The 24,761-nt window shown below is 38.2% G+C and overlaps 1 protein-coding gene across 1 annotated transcript; it reads right to left on the reverse strand.

Annotated features, from left to right (window-relative positions):
- Positions 1-2,811: 2,811 nt before the first annotated feature.
- Positions 2,812-4,222, reverse strand: LOC142162104 (uncharacterized). Its single transcript, XM_075218415.1, has 4 exons — positions 4,041-4,222; positions 3,626-3,941; positions 3,198-3,512; positions 2,812-3,060 (listed from the first exon to the last, which is right to left on the reverse strand). The coding sequence occupies exons 1-4, from the start codon at positions 4,220-4,222 to the stop codon at positions 2,812-2,814; spliced, it is 1,062 nt and encodes a 353-aa protein (XP_075074516.1).
- Positions 4,223-24,761: the final 20,539 nt, after the last annotated feature.

Below are 24,761 nucleotides of genomic sequence, written 5' to 3' on the forward strand. Positions count from 1 at the left end.
ACGAGCGTGCACTTGAACATGTCAAAAATTATGCCCGGTTGATTCCACACTGTCTCAAATGCTTGAATTTTAGGGAACATAATAAATTTTATGGGGACAGTCCTGTGGAAAAATTTCAAATTAAGTGGATGAACACACCAAAACAGACTACCAAGTACGTGTTTCACATATGTTTTACCATGCATCTTATGTTTATTATTTTTTGCCCTTGTGTTAACTATTCTTTAATTTCTTTTTCATGTGTTTTTTGCAGTGTTGATTGTGGTATATTTGCTCTTAAGTTTATTGATACCCGGTTGAGGAGAGAAGATGTCTTCAATTTCGATCAAAGTCAAACATTGACATTCAAGAGAGAATTGGATGTCAATCTTTGGGCTCATGGAAAGTGGAAAAACGATAGCGGCTATGAAACTCCAGCAAAACGAGAAGGACATGATTATGGAGATTTTGAAGAGATTCTGTGTGAATTTTTTGATTAGAGGATTGGTTGTACATAATTTGGATTTTGTGAATATACATTAATTATTTTTTTAGTTCACTTTTTTGTCATACAAATATGTTTGTGTCTTTTATCATGAATTTTAAGTACATTTTTTGTTTGAAAAAACTTAAGCATGACTTCTGCTTTTTGAGCTGAAGTTTTGTTTAAAAGTCATAAGAAAACTATTGAATCCGACACAAAAACTTCACCTTATCAGGTGGTGAAGTTTTTGGAAATATGGTAAAAAACTTCAGGACATTCGGCTGAAGTTTGTTCAAAAAGATTTAAGACAAAACTTAAATCCAACACAAAAACTTCTGCTTATCAGGTGCTGAAGTTTTTGGAAATATACTAAAAAACTTCAGCACATTGGGCCGAAGTTTTTTGAAAAAGCTTTAGGACAAAAACTATTCAATCCAACAGAAAAACTTAGGTTGATCAAGTGCTTAAGGTTTTGGAAATATACTAAAAAACTTCAGCACATTGGGTCGAAGTTTTTCGAAAAAAAGCTTAAGACAAAAACTATTGAATCCAATAGAAAAACTTCAGCTTAAGCTGAAGTTTTTGGAAATATACTAAAAAACTTCAGCACATTGGGCCGAAGTTTTTCGAAAAAGCTTTAGGACAAAAACTTTAGCATGTTTTGGTATATTTTTTAAGTTGATACTTATCTTTTTTGCATTTACTATCTACTTTTTGTCTTTTGTCAACTACTTCATCTTTCATTTAAATTTGTTTGACCATATAGTAAATGATCCGAAAAGTTATTTTTCAGGTTGAAGTTATTTTTTTACTATAGAAAAACTGTGGGTTTTACTAGGGCTGAAGTTACATTTCTTTTTACATTTACAACATACTTGTTTTTACCACCTACTTATCTTGTTTCATTCAATTTCTCTGAACGTAAAACAGTAAAAATAACTGAAAAGTTACTTTTACATTTATAGATATTAAATTGATTAGGTGAACTCTTTGTCTATATTAACAATCTCTTCACTTGAAAATTTCATAGTCATTCATAGAGTTCTATCATATTTCTTTAAATTTGTATTCATCCTTAGTCTTTCAGCTTTTGTTAAAGAAAAAATGTCTGGTGCAAGCGGAAGTGGGAAGCCTAATATGGATGAAATTATGCAGAAGTGAGAGAGTTTGAAGTGTGAGTGGTACAATAACAAATCGATGTCTAAGCTTATGCTTCTGTGGGATCAAATAAAGGTTGATTGGGAGAGAATCAGACCACAGTTTTTTGCCAATCAATCATTCAAGAACAGGCTTAACATGGAACGTAGTTGTGGAAGTTATTCAACCTCGTTCGATAAGGTTGTGCAGCAGTTTGATAGTTTTCAGTTTCCCAGCTGGAACGACTATTCCAAGCTGCAAAACAACCTGAAGACTCTTATTTCTCTTATGGACAGAGTAATCGTCGAACAAAGTCAGCAGCGTGATCAATTCAACAAGTTAAAGATTGATCTTCTTGGATTCAGTGGTCTTTTGCCCGAGTACCTTATAGTTATCTCCGATAGTGATGATGATGAGATATTTATAGAAATTGAGGAGTACTGTGATGATGACGATAATGATGGTGATGATTGTTAGTGTTTGTAATCCTTTTTTTATCTTTTCAATGCTATGCTTTTTGTTTACTTCAGCCCATAGATCTGAAGTTTTTTAGGTTAATTTTGTATAACTTCAGCCCGGAGAGCTGAAGTTTTGTTTGTAAATGTGTGTTGTTCTGACCTCTTTTTATATCAATGTAATTGTCACCCTCTTTGTTCTTAGCTTTCTATTGCATTATCCTTGTTATTTGTTGGTATTTGATTTATACTTCTTAGTTGCTTAGAGATGCTACAACTTTTGTTTGTACATGCGTTTCCTTTTGTGTGTTGTACTCATATGTGTGTGTGTGTGTGTGTGAGTGTTTGTATGTGTGTGTGTGTGTTTGTTTAAGGATATGTATTTCAGATACTGTAACCTGAAATTTTTTCTCGCAGAAGTCATTGCGTACTTTTTAAAATGCAACAAAACCTATAAGTCTGCGCAACAAAAATGAGTGATTTGTACTTTAGCAGTATATAAAATTGTCCAAGAGCTTATTTTTTTTATTCCTATGAAAAAAATCACATTTGAATTATGTCATACAATAAAGAAAGTCTAAATTCAGACCAAGGATTATTGTTATGCCCAACTTGTTTACATCGACTACATTTGGTAGACTTGAATAGTACTGATGATTCAGTTGCAGGTATATGCCTCTTCTTTTGTCTTCTTCCTAGTAAAATCTCTACATCGGGAGGTTTTGTGATCTCAGATTGTACATTTTGTGGTATTTCCTATGATTTTTGATCTCCCACGGTATTCACATATCCTTCATATATTTTCAACCATGTTTCCCTTGAATACCAATTTGAGCAGTAATCAGATTTCTGCAAATATCTCTTATTAATAGTAGCAATTGCATGTGGATAGGGTAATTCATCAAGTTGGAATTTCAGGCAGTCACAAGTTCTCTTCTTTAAGACCACAATGAATTCAATTCCTTCACTATTTATTCTAAACAACATTGAGTCAAGGTTGAACACCTAACAAGGAATAAAAAATTAAGACAAATTATATTAGTGTATTTTTACTTCAAAAAGAAAAAGTATGAAATTTTTTAAATGTAAGCAGTAAATCACTGCAACAGATATAAAAAGCTGAAGTTAATAAATATACTCACAAACATTTTGCAAGCCAAGTCCATCTTCTTAGTCATCTCTTCTTCTGCCCATATTGATACTCTGTGAAAAGTTTCATTTGCCTTTTTTCTCCGTTCATAAAACCACTCTCCCAGCTTTTCTTGGATGAAATCTAACATTCTTAAAATAGACATTTCTCTCCCTTTTAGTAGAACAAAATTCATTGATTCTACCATATTTGTTGTTAGCATATCATAACGTCGCTGTGGGAACCACGATCGAGTCCATCTCTCGGGAGGCTCTTCCATTATGTAATTGTATATTTTCTTGTCAATACTTTTTAGTTGGGACATTAACTGATTGAAATCTTCACGTTTGTATGACCTTGCAGCACTTTGAAAAAGATTTATTACCGTGGCTTTTGCATGTCTTTGCTTTAAATTTTTCTCAAAGTGATAGAGGCACATACCATGGTGAGCTTCAGGAAAAACCTTTCTAATACTATTTGCGATCGATTGGTTTCTATCTGACAAGAAAACCAGTTCACACGAACTTGAATTGCTTTTCTTATTTCCCCGAAGAACCAAATATATGCCTCATTGTTTTCTGAATCTGCTACACCAAAACATAGAGGAAAGATTTGATTGTTTGCGTCCTTTGATACAACAACAAATATAACACCACGATATTTTGACTTCAAAAACGTTGCATCTACTGCAATAACGGGTCTACAGTAGGACCAACCAGCTACTGATGCCGCAGGAGCGAAGAACAAGTAAGCAAATCTGTACATTGAAACACAAAAAAATAAATCATAAGGTGTGAAGTTTTTCAAATAGTAACATTTGAAACTTCAGGCTGATGGTTAGTATTGTTTTGCTTACCTATTCTGTGCATCTCTTTTTATGCTTGTGTATGTTCCTGGGTTTTTGGCCACCATCATGTGTAGGTATGAAGGAAGAATCTGGTAGTTCTCTTCAGGTGTTCCCCTTATGAAAGCAATAGCTTTTTGAATAGCACGCCATGCCTTGTGATAACCAATGTCAATTCCAAATTTCTTTTTCATTTCATTTTCTACAAAGGCTGGTGTAACCTCTATCTTTTTGTCTCGAACATGTTCTATAATTTGTTCACTTATAAAATTTGATGTAGCATGATTCTGATCTGATTTTCTTGCATCAACCGAGCATTCATGGATGTTGTGAGCACGTGATTTTTGCCTTACGAAAAACTACTCCAAATTAAATCAAAAAATAAATTAAATTTCTTTTACTGTGCAATTTTTGAATTTGCGTGATGTTTGTTAAATATTTGTCTTATATCCGTAAATGTTTACTTTGTCATAACAAAATGAAAATAAAAATAAAAATATATGTTGCATGCATATCTAGGATTTGATTATGCATTTAATAATTGATTCAAAAAATAAAATCACAAAAATATGTGTCTGTTCTAGTTTTAATATTTCAATGTGTGATTAATGTGTTGTCTATGTATTAATAGGTAATTTATCTTTGTAAGGGTAATTTTATTTTTATAATTTTAATTAGGAATTTAATAATTAGGAATTTAATTAGAAAATGAAAGAATGGGAAATGATAGAAACGGACCTGGGCCAAGAATTTTTAAACAAAAATCAGGCCCAAATACTCAAAGAACCCGGTCCATGTCAACCAGTCCCATATAGGACTCAAACGACGTCACTTCTGGATTTTTAATCTGGGCCGTTGATTCATTGCAATCAAACGGTCCAGTTCAGCCCCTGCATAAATGAAACGACGACGTTTAGGGCAACTAGATCTGAACCGTTCATCCATCTTGATCCCACGGTCTTAAAAACTCACCCAAACCCGATCCGTTTCAACCCCAGGTTGACCCCTTTCCCCAACTTAAATCAAACGATGTCGTTTGGATAAGTGGATTGATCTCATCTGTTCATCCTACTAGATCTAACGGTCAGCATCAACCCACCCCGTCCCTATATAAGCCCAAACCCCTACCCCGGCCCCCTAACTTAACACCCCCCTCTCCACTGTTCATCATCATCTTCCGAAACCCACCCCTAACCCTAGCCGCCCTAGGATCCCATCGCCTGAAACCCGGCGGCAACAACGCCGCCGGTCACACAAAATAACACCCCAGAACCCCCTGAACATCCTCTATCCAGATATGCTAGCCACTTGGCTCGAATCTTCTTGAAGGTTCTCGAATCTTCATTTGAAGATTCGAGCCGAGCTTAGATCTAAACCAAACAACCCCTAGTTAACACCATAGTACCCCCTAGCATGCCTCGTTATGGATCTGGTTTTGGTTTGGTTCGAATCCCTTCAGAACTCTTCGAATCTTCTTTTGAAGGTTTGGACCAAACAAGAACTTACCCAGATTTGTTCGAAACTAACACCAAATCACCCTTAGGTTTCCCTCACCCTTGTGTCATTGTTGGTTCCCCTCGAATCTGACCAGAAATGGTTAAGTCCCAAATCGAATCTTCAGGAACCCTAGAAATACCAGACTTTTGGATTCTGCCCGAATTAAATAAAGATTGAGGTTTAATCGACCTTAGTCGAAGTATTTTCAGTGGAAAATACTTCGACTAAGGTCTGTTTGATTTCAAACAAAGTCCAAATCCAAGTTGAGTTCGAGTCCGGTTGAAGTTAAAGATTTAGAGGTACTTTCCTTATTTTTTGTTTCTTACATGAATAATTGTTTGTTTAATAACCTGTTAATTTTTCATGTTTTTATTTGATTAATTCTATCATCTTTGTCTCATGCCCGTATGATTAGTCAAATAAATGAATTGTTTCTGTTGGTTGTGATTAATTACAATGTGTGTGATCGACTCGATTAAGTTCGTCGATCAGTTGTGTTATAAATCTTGTTTCTGAAAATGCTGATTGAAACAGTCTGTTTCTTTTGTTTTAGACTGATTATGGACAAATGTTGTAAATAGTCAACTGATTAATACTCGTCAATTAAATCATGTTTGTTTGCAAATCAGTAAATTCAAATGAATGTTGTGTATATATTATTTTCTGAACAGGGCATTGTCAGTATATTGACAATGCTCCTGTGTGTGTTTGATCTTGGTTCAATGTTGAAGTCCAGTCTAAATTGTTATAATAATTTCAGTGATATGTTGTTATGATGTTAGTTTTGAATTCAGTGTGATTTTACAAATGTTGATTAGATGTAATTGTGTTAGAAGGTTACATTATTAGTTAGGATTCAGTCCAAAACTTTAGGATTGGTTGTAGCTGTCTTAAATCAGATTAATAATCAGGTTTGAACAGATTTTAAAAATCTGTATTTTTAAGTTTGACAGCAGTAATAATAGTAATCACAGTAGGATTTCTGAGGGTATTTCTGGGACAGAATAGTGAGGGTAATATGATAGCATAATGGGCTGAAAGTGGAAAGTTATTGGCTATTATTTAAAGTGATAATGGGAAACAAAGGGTAATGGGGCTGCTTAAAATCAGGATAAGATCACTTAAAGTATTAAAAAGCAGTTTGTAATAGAACTTTCTGATTTTAAAAGAAGAAAGGGGTCCAAGAAGCACAAAAAAGAGATAGGACAGACCTGTATAAGTACAGGGACTGGAAATTTGAAAAAAAGGAGAACAAGAAAAAAGAGAGCCTTTCAGACAGAAAGAAAGGAAAGAGAGAAAGAAAAAATCTGATATGGAGGACAGATTTTAAAACTGAAGAGAGGAAAAATCAAAAGGAAATTAGGAGAAAGATCTGATTTTAAGAGAAGAAAACAGATTTTAGAGGAGGAGAAAGATCAGTTCAGAGAGATACATTTGAGAAAAACAGAAAGAAAGAAAGAGATAGAAATAGAATCAGAAACAGAAATTTTAAAAGAAAAAGAAACAAAAAGGAACACACACACAGTGAAGCTGAAACAGACACCAGAAAAGAAAAGAAAAATCTGAAACCTTGTTGTTCTTTTTGGAATCTGTCCGGGTCTGTGTATTGATACTATTTGATTTTAAAATCTGAAATTCTTTAAGAAGCGTTGCTCTTGTGAATCTGGGTTTCTCGGGTCTTATTATTGCTCAAATCTGTGGAAATACTGATATTCTGCCAGTATTTTGTTACTGCTGCAACTGCTGAAACTTACTTCTTCTACCTTCATTTCCAGGTACTTATTTTTTTTGATTCTATGTTGGAAAGAGATTCAGCATGACGAATCAATGAAGCTTGAATTGCAATTCTATCTTTATTTTGTCTAAGTTCATTATTTTAAAAGTTCAGTCTTGTTTTGTGTTTGGTTAATATAGTAGTATGTTTGACATGATAATTAGTAGTTGATTATTCTCTTTTAAAACTCATATAAGTGCTGTAATAATATTATCTATACTAGAATTTCTCATTAGTATAGTTATATGTGAGTTGTCAAAACAGGGAGTATGGCATAAAAATGGGCCATTGATTACATCCCATAATACCTTTAGCTAAATGTAAAGTAGAATGGAAGTATTAAGAAGTTACATTAGTAGTATATCTTGTAAAAAAATATGATTTTGTTTAGATTGATATAAGCTATTATATGGCATGATGACAGGTATATTTATAATCATATGAGTAAGGTGAGTTGGTATAGCTCGTTATGATGTTAAGAATATTATGAATGTTTAGGCGCACAACTATGTTGTATGTAATACAATTTTATTGAATCAATTCGAATAATAACTTCTTTCTCAACAATTTGATTATTTAGTGTTATAAATAAACTAAGCAATTATAATTTTGGATTAAAAACATGTATGTGAGAATGAGATGATATGTATAAAAACAAATTGCAACACTTTATATCAATGGTAAGTAGAAATAAAACTTGCACTAAATAAAAATAATAAAAATTCTTGAAAAATATTTCTTCCCTTTATAAATCATTTTTAGTTTCATATACAATTCATTCTTTGGCATATATATATATATATATATATATATCTTCATAAATCATTTTGTTAGTTTCATATACAATTCATTCTTTGGCATATATATATGTTGTATTTGTTAAAAATCATATTTTTATTCTTTTCTTCGAATTTGAATAGCGGGATGAATATAATTTATACTCGGAAATTATAATCGACGGGCAACATTTAATAGATTGTGAATTCGATTCAAAGAATTTAAGGGCCTCTAAAATGAGTTCTCATGATTTTCACATAAAAATGTATGAATATAATAAACAATTTGTGGAAAATCCATAATACCATTACAAATATTTTGCGCGATTAGGGATGCGTTCGCGTACCCTGGTTATATTTTTAAAAAGCAAATTCGGATTATGCGTACGCGCAATTTCGAGCGAATATTTAAGAAAAGGATTTTTCCAAGGATGTTAAAATAATTTCATATAACCCGAGATGTGCAGTTCATTGTCTAAATACAAGGGTGATGATGTTCCTGATTTTATTTTAAATTTCGAACATATGATTTTTTAATAAAAACTATAACAATTTTATTGTGTACACGTATGCGTGGCACGATCCTCTGTAATTATAAAAGGTATATAATACGAATATACGTACGCGTAATTCGTCATAAACAATAAACAGAAGCGGTGACAAAATCCTGCAATATATATGTAAAAATCAAGATAAGCCAATAATAAAAACAGTTGAGCGACCGTGCTAGAACAACGGAATTCGGAAATGCCTAACACCTTCTTCCGGATTAACAGAATTCCTTACTCAGGATTTCTGGTTCGAAAATAATAAACAGAGTCATATTCTCCTCGATTCAGGGATTAAAATCGGTGACTTGGGACGCCTTAAAATTCCCAGGTGGCGACTCTGAAATAATTAAATAAATCTCGTTTCGACTGTCCTTAAATTGGAGAAAACTCCCCACGCGCCCCGCGGGCGCGGTAAAAAGGAGGTGCGACAGCTCTGGCGACTCTGCTGGGGACTCCTGGTGTACTGTAACCCAGAACCACTAGTTCAGTTTAAAGAATTCGAGCTTAAAATAACTGCGATAATTGGCTTTATTTACTATATGATTTTCAACTGTTTATATGATTAACATGCTAAATGTTTTTTTTACCGCTTTAATATTATTTGAATTGTGAATATATACAACTGCTATGAAACCCCCTTCTTTCTGAGTCTTCTAAATTTATGGTGCACACGTGCGCGTGGCCCACCTTTATGTTAAAGGTCATACCAAATAAGACGAAGTTGGGACAAGTAACTAGGCCGGATAGACTTTCGTTCTCCCGGTACGTTGCCCCCGCTTCGGCTCAAACTGTCCGTTTGGGTAAGCCAGGTTTAGAACAATCAACCTCAGGTTTTTCACTTAGAATAACTCAGCCATGTACCGGATCCCTAGTAGGAACGTATATTTGCATCATGTACATTTGACCTTGGAGACTCAACACAGGGGTTGGGTCTGTCTAGGACAGGTGAACCCGAAATAAAAAGACCATCCTGATGCATCCTACTTGCTACTTGTGCATTCATTTGTCTCGAACATGCTTGTTGACCAGCTTAAATGAAATCATGGTGAGAAGAGAGGAATAAAATGGGTTGTTTTAAAATTTTCAAAAAAAAAATAGTTTTAAATCTTGAAATAAAGGTATTTAATAAATAAAAAAATTTTGAAAATGATTTTTTTTAGTGTATATTTTCAAAATGAGTCTTGACTTTATTAAATTAAATTTCAGATACAAAATGAGCACCACGCAAAACCCCCATCCACGAATACAGAAGAGTTTCTATTTCAGCTTCAAATGTGGTGGTATGATTTAGGCGAAGCTGGTCAAAAATGGGTCGTCAAGCATTTGGGAAATCTCACGGATATTATGAAAGTTAAACCCCGTGATGATCTAATTGCGGCGTTAGTAACTTTTTGGGACCCTGTTCATAATGTCTTTCATTTCTCTGACTTCGAGCTTACTCCTACATTAGAGGAGATAGCTGGATATGCTGGTTTCGACGGAAGTCTAAGAAATCAAAGCCTGATATTCACAAAGGCTCCCTCGGTACATAGATTCTTCGGTCTTCTGAACATCAGCAGTCAAATCAGGAAAAGCAATGTCATCAATGGATGTTGTTCCTTCAACTTTTTGTATTCAAGGTTCGGAAAGTCAGATGGGTTCGAAATTCATGAGAAAGGCCTTACTAACAAGCAAAACAAAGACACTTGGCAGATTCACCGTCGCTTTGCCTTCATGGTGGCTTTTCTAGGAATCATGGTCTTCCCAAACAAAGAGCGAACAATTGATATTCGCACCGCGAAAGTTGTGCAAATACTCACCACCAAAGAAAATCACACCCTTGTCCCCATCATTCTCTCAGACATTTATCGGGCTTTGACTTTATGTAAATCAGGAGCAAAAGTCTTCGAAGGATGCAAAATTTTGTTGCAAATGTGGGTGATTGAACATCTCCAACAACAGCCCAAGATCATACAGTATGGGTCAAACCATGATAATTGCATCGAGAGTTATGAGGAAAGAATAAAAAATTATCAGGCTCCGGAAGGGATAGAAGCATGGGTATCTCATCTAAAGGCTTTAACGGCAAATCAGATTGAATGGACTTTGGGATGGCTCCCGATGAGGGAAGTGATACACATGTCAACCTCAAATAGTTATCTGCTACTATTGGGATTGAGAAGCATCCAGCCGTATGCGCCACTAAGAGTCCTAAGACAACTAGGGAGATATCAAGTAGTTCCTGATGATGAAGATTTGAGTATGCAAGTAATCGAATTACACCCAAAAGCCACTATTCCCGAGGCTCTACTTCAGCAGATGTGGAATGGATGTCGATACTTGAAAAGTGATACGCAAGTCCCAGACACTACAAAGGGTGAGATAAATCCTGGATATGCAAGGTGGTTTGAAAAACGGTCTCGCGTGGATGATGTACCAGAGCCTGAGCTAAGAAGGCCAACAAAAAGACCCCATGTTCAAAACTTCAATGATAAAATCCAAGAGCGGTTGATCTGGGGAGAAAAGGAAAAAGGGTACAAAGCAACTATCCATGCCCTAAAAGAAAATCTGAGAAGCCTCAGTTTGGAGAAAGATTTGCAAGCACAAGAAGCCGAAGGCGAGAAGAAGAGTCTAGCTTGTGAGAATGAAAATCTTCATGCTCGATTCCAAAGAATGAAAAGAGTTTCTGAAACACCAAAGAGGAGCTGGAAGGATCAAAAAACCATCGCCAATCTTTTTGAAAAAATGCAAGATTATGATTCCATTCTTGCGGAAAACGAAAGGGCGTTGAGCAAAGCAAAAGAAAGGATCCAACAATTAAACGAAGAGGCCAGATCTAATAAGGAATGCCAAGTAAGGCAATCCGAAGAAGACAGGGCACAATTCAAGAAGGAAAAAGACCATTGTATACGATCAGAAGATCAGCTTCGTGCACAACTAGAAGAGGCAAGAAAATGCAACAGAGAACATCAACAAGCAGACATCGACAGGGAAAGAGCGCATGCAAGATTAGAGCAGGCCAGACTCCAAGCTCTAGATCGTGAAAACCGTGTCAGAGATATAGCCACCACTCGTCAGCAGCAATTGCAGAACCAAGACCAACGTCTCCAAGATTTCAGGGCACAAATCCACGACCTGGCGGTCTACACTTCTCAAAGTTACGTAAATTGCCAAGGAATGGATTATGAAAGGTTTACAGAGCATGCACCCACTTTTGCCCGTCATCTAGCAATGGAGTTGGAAAGGATGTATCGTACGCTGGGAGGTCATCCAGGTCAAGCCCCACATTGAGCAAATAATCTAATAATCTATAACACAAATGGAAAGTGGGGCACGTTGTGAGATGTTAAGAATTGTATCTTTTATTTTGATTGTGTGTGTTTCAAGCCATTTTCTTACAAAGTTTTCAAATGTAATGTCTGTTCATCTTTGTATAATGAATAAAAGTGTTTGCCTCATGTCCGAACTACGCAAGGTCTAATTCATGCGGGGGCATGATACGTAGGCAATCTCTATAAGATTCGACCACCACAATAAAAGATATATATAATAAATAAAAGTGAATAACAATAAAAATTTCAAGAAAGCCGGGATGACACAAGCAGCCGAGCAAATGCATAATAGAAAGGGATTACGTATCTAGGAGCATTACATCTCAACGTGTGATTATATATGTGTTAAACTCTCAAAACTAACAAGTTTGTTCATTTCCAGAATTCAAGCAGTTAGTTTCTCTAAAGAGTATACTGGCATATTATCATTATCACACAAGATCAAAAGGACCAATACCCGAAAGTATGTCTATCACAGATGTTGACACAGGTATGGAGCTAGAGGAGATGGATGTCGGGAAAATGAAAGAAGAGATGTTTAAACTCAAGCAGCAAATGGCTGAGATGTACCAAGCCTGGTCTACAGGACAGTTACCCCCATCTTACCCAAATAACCCTGCTCCATCAATGACCCAAACTCAGGATAATATTACCACTGAATTATCCCCAAATTTCCCCATTTACCAGCACTACCGAGGCACCACCTCTCAGACACCGCAGTCTCCACCTCCGAAACCAGTTCCATATTTTCCTCCACTTATGACTCCTGTTTTCGTAGCACCTCCCCCTGCTACATTCCACAAATCTCCTAGTGAGCCTACATTCCAGGCCCAGGACAACCAATATTACCCCCCGGAGCCCCCCCTCAAAGCCTCCGAAATCTATTCAACTGCTCCTCGTTTTGATCTCCCAACCGAAATTGACAAGCCAGCCAAAAATGCTGAACAAGAAGAGATGTTCAGGAAGGTCAAGAGTCTAGAACAATCGTTCAGAGACATGCGAGGATTAGGTGGGCAAGTCAGTGTCGCATACAAAGATTTGTGCTTATTCCCCAATGTACAATTACCAGTCGGCTTCAAGATGCCCAAATTTGACCTATACAACGGGCACGGCGACCCAGTAGCCCACTTAAGGGGTTTCTGCAGCAAGATGCAAGGAGCTGGGGGAAAGGATGAATTATTGATGGCTTACTTCAGTCAAAGTTTAAGCGGATCAGCTTTGGAGTGGTATACACGCCAGGATCATGGGAGATGGTACACCTGGGATGACCTGGCACAGGCATTCGCATACCATTTCCAATACAATCTGGAAATCATCCCAGATCGATTATCTTTGACAAAATTTGAGAAGAAACACAATGAAAGTTTCAGAGAGTATGGCTTCCGATGGAGAGAACAGGCAGCAAGAGTGGATCCTCCTATGAAGGAAAGTGAAATGGTAGACTACTTCCTCCAAGCCTTGGAACCGACTTACTATGCCCATTTGGTTTCAGCAGTAGGGAAATCATTCAACGAAGTGGTAAAGATGGGAGGTATGGTGGAAGAAGGCCTCAAGACAAATAAAATCATGAGCTATTCAGCGATTAAGGCGACTACTCAAGCTATTCAAAGCGGGGTAGGAGGAATTGGAAGAAAGAAGAGGGAGGAAGCAGCGGTAGTTGATTCAGGAATTTGGTCGGGACCCAGAGGTTCACCACCTTACTATATAATCAACAACGACCTCGCCAATCAACTTACCACCACGATTCATCCCAACACTACTATCACCCTTCGGAGCCTCATTTTTCCATTAACCATGCTCAAGCATACAATCAGCCACCTGTTCACGCCAATTGGTGTGCTCCTGCCATACCAAATTCTTACCCACGAGCCAATCCCGGACCAGGTTTCAGGCCTAGGCCAGCATTCAGGGGAGAAAGGGAACAGAAAAAGAAAACTTACACTCCATTGGGAGAATCTTACACTAGTCTGTTCCACAGGCTGAGACAGCTAGACATGCTAAGACCAATACAATCCAAGCTACCCAATCCTCCGCCAAAGAATCTGGATTACACCATTAGCTGTGAATATTGCTCCGGTGCACCAGGCCATGATACGGAGAAATGCTGGCATTTGAAAAATGCAATACAAGAGCTGATTGATACTAATAAAATCGAGGTTCAAAACCCCGAAGCTCCCAATATCAATAGAAATCCAATGCCAGCCCATCAAGAGGCCAATATGATAGAAATCATACAAGCTGATGGGGAGACAAAGAAGCCGTCACAAACTGTCATGATGATCAAGTCTCATGAAGCCAAGCCAGATAAGCAGTTAACAGAGGAGAAGCCGGTACTTAAGTAGAACAAAAATGGTGATGAACCATCTATGATAGTCGAGGAGGGATCATCGAGCAAAGTTGCCGTAAAACAAGAAAGGCCGAAAGTGATAGTACCAGGGGTTGCTAACAAACCCATTGTATTCGTGGAAGGAGTCCGTACAGATCGGGTTATTATCACACCTGTAACCTAGCTGCCAGTCATCAACAACAAAGCCATCCCATGGAACTATGAATGGGTGACTGTAATGTACAAGGGAAAAGAAGTCAAGGAAGAAGTGTGTGAGGTGCAAGGCTTGACTCGTTCGGGAAGATGTTTTACGCCCGAAGAGTTAAGAAAAACTAAAAATAATCCAACACCAATAAAGAGAGCTGTGACGGAAGAAGAGGCGGAAGAGTTTTTAAGAAAAATGAAACTCCATGATTATTCTGTTGTGGATCAATTGAAGAAGACGCCCGCTCAAATTTCATTGTTGTCATTACTGATCCATTCAGAGGAGCACCGTCTGGCTTTGATGAAAATCCTGAATGAGGCTCATGTTCCTGAAAAAATCTCTGTAAATCATTTGGGAAGAATAGCCAACAGAATCTTTGAGACAAACAGAATTACATTTGCTGATGATGAATTGCCTGTGGAAGGTACCGAGCACAACAGAGCTCTTTACCTCACCGTGAAATGTGAAAACTCCGTAGTAACCCGGGTATTGGTTGACAATGGGTCAAGTGCAAACATCTGCCCTCTCTCCACTTTAAGCAAATTAAAAATTAAAGAGGAGAGGATCCAGAAGAATAGTATCTGCGTACGGGGGTTTGACGGTGGAAGCAGAGATTCATTTGGCGACATAGTGTTGGAACTAACAATAGGGCCAGTTGAATTCACAATGGAATTTCAAGTGTTGGACATAACTGTTTCTTACAACTTGTTGTTGGGTCGACCATGGATCCATGCTGCTAAAGCAGTCCCGTCAACATTACATCAGGCTGTCAAGTTTGAATGGGATCATCAAGAAATAGTTGTGCATGGGGAAGAAAGTTTAAATGCTCACAGCAGTACCATCGTACCGGTCGAGGGAACAGAAAATGACCAGGGACCATGGGTATACCAAGTGTCCGACACAGTGTCGGTAGAGAAAATTCCAGAGGGGAAATACCTTCCGAATCCAAAGATATCCTCTGCATCAGTCATGATAGCCTATGAAATGTTAAAAAACGGTTTTATACCCGGCAAAGGTCTGGGCTCATCTTTGCAAGGAGTTATACAACCAGTATCTCTCCCCGAGAACTGGGGAACATTTGGTTTGGGATTTATACCCAATATCACCGATGTGAAAAAGGCCAGAAAGCTGAAACATAAGGCATGGGATCTTCCAAAACCAGTCCCACCTCTATCAAAGTCTTTTGTCAAGACCGGTGCTGAAAATCGCCCGATAACAACAATTCCTAAATCCCGGGTCAATCCTGAGGAGGAATTGATTGAAAGATTTGAGAAATTGTTTGATGATGTGAATATGTTAGAAAGCGGAGAAGGGTGTAGCAACGCAGAAGTTCAATTCGTTGGGCCAGAAACAAAGCTTAATAATTGGAAAGCCACTCCTCTCCCAATTCGAAAGGAGTCTTGGTAGTTTATTTTGATTTTCTTTCAAGTTTGTTTGGGTTGCTTCAGGGTTGTAATCCCAAAGCTTATCTTACAGTTTGTTTGAAGTGTGCAATACCTTGTTATCTTTCATCATCCAATAAAAAGCAGTTTCCTTTTTTTATCATTCCTGATAGTTTTCTTTTCTTTTTCTTCTTTCCTGTACAGTTCTTTTTACGCTGGCTCTAGTGATATGGCATGCATGAGGAATCCTCAGCCCAGTCTTAAAAATCAATCTGGTTCCGAAGTAATAATTCAAGAAATATATTGTGATTATGAATCAGAATATGATGAAGATGAGGTTTTTGAAGAGATTAGTAAAGAGTTAATTCACTTTGAGGAAAAAATCAAACCTAACTTGAGTGATACCGAGGACATCAATATAGGGGACACGAGTAATGTCCGGGAAACTAAAATAAGTGTCCATCTCGAACCAAAGATCCAAGAAGAGTTAATTAAAGCACTCATAGAATTCAAAGATGTTTTTGCATGGTCATATGACGACATGCCGGGCCTGAGCACTGATTTAGTGGTTCACAAATTGCCCACCGATCCAACGGTGCCTCCTGTCAAGCAAAGGCTGAGAAAATTCAAGCCTGACATGAGTGTGAGAATTAAGGAAGAAATCACCAAACAATTGGAAGCAAAGGTCATTCGAGTCACTCGATATCCTGTTTGGTTAGCTAATATCGTTCATGTACCAAAGAAAGACGGCAAAATTAGAGTATGCGTCGACTACCGCAATCTCAACAAAGCAAGTCCGAAGGATAATTTCCCATTACCCAATATCCATATTTTGATCGACAATTGTGCCAAGCATGATATAGGGTCTTTCGTGGATTGTTATGCCGGGTATCATCAAATTCTAATGGATGAAGAAGATGCAGAAAAGATGGCATTCATCACACCATGGGGAACTTATTGCTACCGGGTAATGCCATTCGGTTTAAAGAACGCCGGAGCAACCTATATGAGAGCAATGACCACAATGTTTCATGATATGATACACAAGGAGATTGAGGTATACGTGGACGATGTAATCATAAAATCAAAGCATCAGACCGACCACGTTGGGGACTTGAGGAAATTCTTCTTAAGGCTTCGCAGGTACAACCTCAAGCTTAACCCTGCCAAATACGCATTTGGAGTTCCATCTGGAAAATTGTTGAGATTCATAGTCAGTCGACGAGGTATCGAGCTAGACCCATCAAAAATCAAAGCCATCCAAGAATTGCCACCTCCAAGAAACAAAACTGAAGTAATGAGTTTGTTGGGAAGGTTAAATTACATCAGCAGATTTATTGCTCAGCTCACAACAACCTGTGAGCCAATTTTCAAATTGTTGAAAAAGGATGTTGCGGTCAAATGGACCGATGAGTGTCAAGAAGCGTTCGATAAGATAAAAGGGTACTTGTCGAACCCACCCGTGTTGGTCCCGCCAGAGCCGGGAAGACCTTTGATTCTTTACTTGACGGTCTTGGAAAACTCGTTTGATTGTGTATTGGGGCAACATGACCTCGCCGGCAGAAAAGAACAGGTCATCTACTACCTTAGCAAAAAGTTCACAGCTTATGAGGTTAAGTATACTCATCTGGAAAAGACATGTTGCGCCCTAACATGGGTAGCTCAAAAATTGAAACACTATTTGTCATCCTACACTACTTACCTCATTTCTCGGCTGGATCCATTGAAATATATTTTCCAAAAGCCGATGCCAACGGGAAGACTTGCGAAGTGGCAGATTTTGCTCACAGAGTTTGACATCATCTATGTGACTCGGACTGCAATAAAAGCCCAAGCACTGGCCGATCATTTAGCAGAAAACCCGGTAGATGAGGAATACGAGCCATTGAAAACCTATTTTCCTGATGAAGAAATAATGCATATCGACGAGGTGGAGCGAATTGAAAAACCTGGCTGGAAACTTTTCTTTGATGGAGCTGCTAACATGAAAGGAGTCGGGATAGGAGCTGTAATCATTTCTGAAACAGGGCATCACTATCCTGTTACGGCTCAATTGCGGTTTTATTGCACCAATAATATGGCTGAATATGAAGCTTGCATTTTGGGGTTAAGGCTAGCCGCAGACATGGGTATCCGAGAAATCTTAGTCATGGGAGATTCAGATCTTTTGGTACATCAAATTCAAGGAGAATGGGAAACCCGAGACTTGAAGCTCATACCATACCGACAATGTCTACATGATCTTTGTCAGCGGTTTCAATCAGTGGAGTTCCAACATATTCCAAGAATCCATAATGAGGTTGTCGATGCATTGGCTACCCTGGCATCAATGTTGCACCATCCAGACAAAGCTTATGTGGATCCACTACATATTCGAGTCTACGATCAGCACGCTTATTGCAATATGGTTGAAGAAGAATTTGATGGTGAACCATGGTTCCACGACATCAAGGAGTATATCAGGATGGGGATATATCCCGCACAAGCCACAGGAGATCAAAAGAGGACCATTAGGCGATTGGCAAATGGATTCTTCTTAAGCGGAGGAGTTTTGTATAAAAGAACACCAGATCTTGGATTATTAAGATGCATAGATGCCAGACAAGCTACAACTGTCATGTCTGAAGTACATTCGGGAGTTTGCGGACCCCACATGAGCGGATATGTGTTGGCAAAGAAAATCCTCCGAGCTGGTTACTATTGGCTTACCATGGAGCGAGATTGTATCAGTTTTGTGCGCAAGTGTCATCAATGCCAGATACACGGGGATTTGATTCATTCTCCACCATCCGAGTTGCACACAATGTCGGCACCATGGCCCTTCGTTGCCTGGGGCATGGATGTGATTGGACCAATTGAGCCGGCAGCATCCAATGGGCACAGATTCATTCTGGTAGCCATTGATTATTTTACCAAATGGGTTGAGGCCAAGACATTCAAATCGGTGACCAAGAAAGCTGTGGTCGATTTTGTCCACTCAAATATCATATGTCGATTCGGAATCCCAAAGGTGATCATCACAGATAACGGTGCTAATCTTAACAGCAACTTAATGAAGGAAGTATGTCAACAGTTTAAGATTACGCATCGCAACTCTACCCCATATCGGCCCAAGGCGAATGGAGCAGTCGAGGCAGCCAACAAAAACATAAAGAAGATACTTCGGAAAATGGTAGAAGGTTCAAGACAATGGCATGAAAAATTACCATTTGCATTATTAGGATACCGCACTACTGTTCGCACTTCAGTAGGAGCAACTCCTTATTTGTTGGTATATGGCACTGAAGCAGTAATTCCTGTAGAAGTTGAGATTCCTTCCCTTCGGATCATCGCCGAAGCAAAGATTGATGATGATGAATGGGTCAAAACCCGTCTAGAACAGTTAAACTTGATTGATGAAAAACGATTGACCGCAGTATGTCATGGTCAATTATATCAAAGAAGAATAGCAAGAGCATACAACAAAAAAGTGCGTCCACGGAAGTTCGAAGTGGGCCAACATGTGCTGAAACGTATTCTTCCACATCAGGTTGAGGCAAAAGGCAAATTTTCCCCAAATTGGCAAGGACCATTCATTTTGACCAGTGTATTATCGAATGGTGCACTATGCTTAACAGATATTGAAGGCAAATGCATAGATATGGCGATCAATTCTGACGCGGTAAAAAGATATTATGCATAACTTTTGAATGTTTGTATTAGCATTATTTCGAAGATTGGAATGACAAAGGCAATTTATTCTGCTATCCAAACACTATACCCTTTGCTTCCCCTTTTGAGCCATATTTGTTTCGTTCCTACCCTCTCTTGGAATCGATGAAAATCAAATATGAAACAAAAAAAAATCACTATTATTTGGTGAACTACGTTTGACCTGATTCCTCAAAGAAGGATACGTAGGCGCCTCACGGCTCGGTCATAAGGTGCACAATATACATAATGTGCACAAAAAGAAACATCAAGAGACCCCAATCAAGAAACTGGGGCAAAGAATTGTATTGGAAATAAGAAAAAGATTCCAAGAGTTGTAATTTTAAACTCATACCAAAGCTATTCAGCTTTTAATACCTTTTCCATTTCCCACCACATACCAAAAAGACCTTTCGACCAATCTTAGAAAAATGCTGAGTCAAACAAATGAAGATGGTTCATAACACTCTGGTACAAACAAGAAAAGAAGGTAAAAATGAGAGAGTCTTATAGGTGAAAACCCACACGGGCGCCATAAGGCGACGGAAGTTGAGAGAAAGTAAAATGAGAGGTCTTATTGGTGAAAACCTTCGTAGGCACCATAAGGCGAAAAAGAAGTAAGAAATAAACAAATGAGGAAGGTTTATCGGTGAAAACTCTTTGAGATATTGCAAGTCCAACAGGCCTGTAAAATGAAAAATGAAGTTGGATTACGAAAATTTTGGGGAAAACAAAAATGAGACAATTAAAAGGAGATTGATTAAAAGACTGGGTTGATTAATCCAAAATGCATACCCTGATCATTGGCGCCAGTGACTCCAATCAGATAAGTTTATTCCTTTTCCAACAGTCATCCAAATTTGGATTTTTCTTTTCATTCTATAATTGTCGAAATCAGCGTGTTTCGTCACTAGTAATCGTACTTTTCTAAAGCTTTGAGATAAGTTTTATTCCAAACAAATAAGAAGGAATGTCAAGGTGTACTACCAAGGTTCAAAGATTACATGATGCAAAAAAATGGCCATGAAAGGCGGGAGATAAATATAATAAGATATGTGAGGAAGAAAAGTGAAATCAAAAGTGGATCAGCAATGTCAGGAGGGACATATGATTACAGTTAAAAGGGTTTGAAGGAAAACATACAGAGGGGAATCCTATAGTCAAGGATCAATTACAAAGACAAAACAGTCTTTTTCAACCATTCCAAGACAATAAAACAAGACGAAGAAGAAGCCCCACCATCGGCAAGAATACCCCAGTTAACCACCCTGCTTTAAACAAACGAAGTTTTCTTTGATTTAAAACAGAGGCAAAAACAACATTTGTGTCAGGAAACACTTGGTAGAGGATAAGAATTGAAGAAGTCAGGCGTCCACCTGGAGAATGAGGATGAAGAAGTTAAAAAGAAATCAGGCGTCCACCTGGAGAATGAGGATGAGAATTGAAGAAATCAGGCGTCCACCTGGAGAATGAGGATGAGAAAAGAAGAAGTCAGGCGTCCACCTGGAGAATGAGGATGAAGAAGTTAAAAAGAAATCAGGCATCCACCTGGAGAATGAGGATGAGAAAAGAAGAAGTCAGGCGTCCACCTGGAGAATGAGGATGAGAATTAAAGAAGTCAGGCGTCCACCTGGATAATGAGGATGAGAATTGAAGAAGTCAGGCGTCCACCTGGAGAATGAGGAAAAGAATTGAAGAAGTCAGGCGTCCACCTGGAGAATGAGGATGAGAAAGGAAGAAGTCAGGCGTCCACCTGGAGAATGAGGATGAGAAAAGAAGAAGTCAGGCGTCCACCTGGAGAATGAGGATGAGAATTGAAGAAGTCAGGCGTCCACCTGGAGAATGAGGATGAGAATTAAAGAAGTCAGGCGTCCACCTGGATAATGAGGATGAGAATTGAAGAAGTCAGGCGTCCACCTGGAGAATGAGGATGAGAAAGGAAGAAGTCAGGCGTCCACCTGGAGAATGAGGATGAGAAAGGAAGAAGTCAGGCGTCCACCTGGAGAATGAGGATGAGAAAAGAAGAAGTCAGGCGTCCACCTGGAGAATGAGGATGAGAATTGAAGAAGTCAGGCGTCCACCTGGAGAATGAGGATGAGAATTGAAGAAGTCAGGCGTCCACCTGGAGAATAAGGATGAGAAAAGAAGAAGTCAGGCGTCCACCTGGAGAATGAGGATGAGAATTGAAGAAGTCAGGCGTCCACCTGGAGAACGAGGATGAAGAATTGAAAAAAATCAGGCGTCCACCTGGAGAATGAGGATGAGAATTAAAGAAATCAGGTGTCCACCTGGAGAACGAGGATGAAGAATTTAAGAAATCAGGCGTCCACCTGGAGAATGAGGATGAGAATTGAAGAAATCAGGCGTCCACCTGGAGAACGAGGACAAAGAATTGAAGAAGTCAGGCGTCCACCTGGAGAATGAGGATGAATCCGCAGTCAGGCACCCACCTGGAGAACAAGGGAATACAATTGAAGTATTGAAGTCAAAAGCCCGCTCATATGAGAAAGGAGCACACTTAGAATCAATAAAGCAGAGGAGTCCAACAAGATCCCCAGCAAGAAACAAAAGAGTCCCAAACAGATGAAGAAAATACGGGACACAATGAAAAGGAATACGGAATAAGCCAAATGCCCAAGAGTCACCAAGATATCAAGACAACAAGAAACGCAAGGGCATGATCTAGATAAGATTTTTATAATTCATGTACCATAGTCTAGTTTAGCTTTTTGTATTACCTTTGAAGTAAGGTGTAATAAGGAGGTCAGCAAGCAGTAAAAGTAGCACAAAACAGCAGTAACATCACAGTCCCACGGTAGTCCCAGCTACCCAAACTTCCCGAACTACATTGACCTGATTCCTTTATAGCCAAGGATATGTAGGAAACCTTTGAAGCAGAGGTTCGGTCAAATCATTCAAAAAATGCTTCCCACGGAGTATTTGAACGGGCAAAATCGCTCGTATCCGCTCACTTTATCTTTGCACGAAAACTCTTCGAGTTTCCGCACAAAGAGGGGCAGCTGTGAGCACGTGATTTTTGCCTTACGAAAAACTACTCCAAAATAAATCAAAAAATAAATTAAATTTCTTTTACTGTGCAATTTTTGAATTTGCGTGATGTTTGTTAAATATTTGTCTTATATCCGTAAATGTTTACTTTGTCATAACAAAATGAAAATAAAAATAAAAATATATGTTGCATGCATATCTAGGATTTGATTATGCATTTAATAATTGATTCAAAAAATAAAATCACAAAAATATGTGTCTGTTCTAGTTTTAATATTTCAATGTGTGATTAATGTGTTGTCTATGTATTAATAGGTAATTTATCTTTGTAAGGGTAATTTTATTTTTATAATTTTAGTTAGGAATTTAATAATTAGGAATTTAATTAGAAAATGAAAGAATGGGAAATGATAGAAACGGACCTGGGCCAAGAATTTTTAAACAAAAATCAGGCCCAAATACTCAAAGGACCCGGTCCATGTCAACCAGTCCCATATAGGATTCAAACGACGTCGCTTCTAGATTTTTAATCTGGGTCGTTGATTCATTGCAATCAAACGGTCCAATTCAGCCCCTGCATAAATGAAACGGCGACGTTTAGGGCAACTAGATCTGAACCGTTCATCCATCTTGATCCCACGGTCTTAAAAACTCACCCAAACCCGATCCGTTTCAACCCCGGGTTGACCCCTTTCCCCCACTTAAATCAAACGATGTCGTTTGGATAAGTGGATTGATCTCATCCGTGCATCTTAATTGATCCAACAGATGAGATCAATCCACCCCACCCCTATATAAGCCCAAACCCCTACCCCGGCCCCTAACTTAACACCCCCCTCTCTACTGTTCATCATCATCTTCCGAAACCCACCCCTAACCATAGCTTCCCTAGGATCCCATCGCCTGAAACCCGGCGGCAACAACGCCGCCGGTCACCAAAATAACACCCCAGAACCCCCTAAACATCCTCTATCCAGATATGCTAGCCACTTGGCTCGAATCTTCTTGAAGGTTCTCAAATCTTCATTTGAAGATTCGAGCCGAGCTTAGATCTAAACCAAACAACCCCTAGTTAACACCATAGTACCCCCTAGCATGCCTCGTTATGGATCTGGTTTTGGTTTGGTTCGAATCCCTTCAGAACTCTTCGAATCTTCTTTTGAAGGTTCGGACCAAACAAGAACTTACCCAGATTTGTTCGAAACTAACACCAAATCACCCTTAGGTTTCCCTCACCCTTGTGTCATTGTTGGTTCCCCTCGAATCTGACCAGAAATGGTTAAGTCCCAAATCGAATCTTCAGGAACCCTAGAAATACCAGACTTTTGGATTCTGCCCGAATTAAATAAAGATTGAGGTTTAATCGACCTTAGTCGAAGTATTTTCAGTGGAAAATACTTCGACTAAGGTCTGTTTGATTTCAAACAAAGTCCAAATCCAAGTTGAGTTCGAGTCCGGTTGAAGTTAAAGATTTAGAGGTACTTTCCTTATTTCTTTTTTGTTTCTTACATGAATAATTGTTTGTTTAATAACCTGTTAATTTTTCATGTTTTTATTTGATTAATTCTGTCATCTTTGTATCATGCCCGTATGATTAGTCAAATAAATGAATTGTTTCTGTTGGTTGTGATTAATTACAATGTGTGTGATCGACTCGATTAAGTTCGTCGATCAGTTGTGTTATAAATCTTGTTTCTGAAAATGCTGATTGAAACAGTCTGTTTCTTTTGTTTTAGACTGATTATGGACAAATGTTGTAAATAGTCAACTGATTAATACTCGTCAATTAAATCATGTTTGTTTGCAAATCAGTAAATTCAAATGAATGTTGTGTATATATTGTTTTCTGAACAGGGCATTGTCAGTATATTGACAATGCTCCTGTGTGTGTTTGATCTTGGTTCAATGTTGAAGTCCAGTCTGAATTGTTATAATAATTTCAGTGATATGTTGTTATGATGTTAGTTTTGAATTCAGTGTGATTTTACAAATGTTGATTAGATGTAATTGTGTTAGAAGGTTACATTCTTAGTTAGGATTCAGTCCAAAACTTTAGGATTGGTTGTAACTGTCTTAAATCAGATTAATAATCAGGTTTGAACAGATTTTAAAAATCTGTATTTTTAAGTTTGACAACAGTAATAATAGTAATCACAGTAGGATTTCTGAGGGTATTTCTGGGACAGAATAGTGAGGGTAATATGATAGCATA

This window comes from Nicotiana tabacum, chromosome 7 (genome assembly GCF_000715075.1).
Source record: "Nicotiana tabacum cultivar K326 chromosome 7, ASM71507v2, whole genome shotgun sequence".
Lineage (NCBI taxonomy): Eukaryota > Viridiplantae > Streptophyta > Magnoliopsida > Solanales > Solanaceae > Nicotiana > Nicotiana tabacum.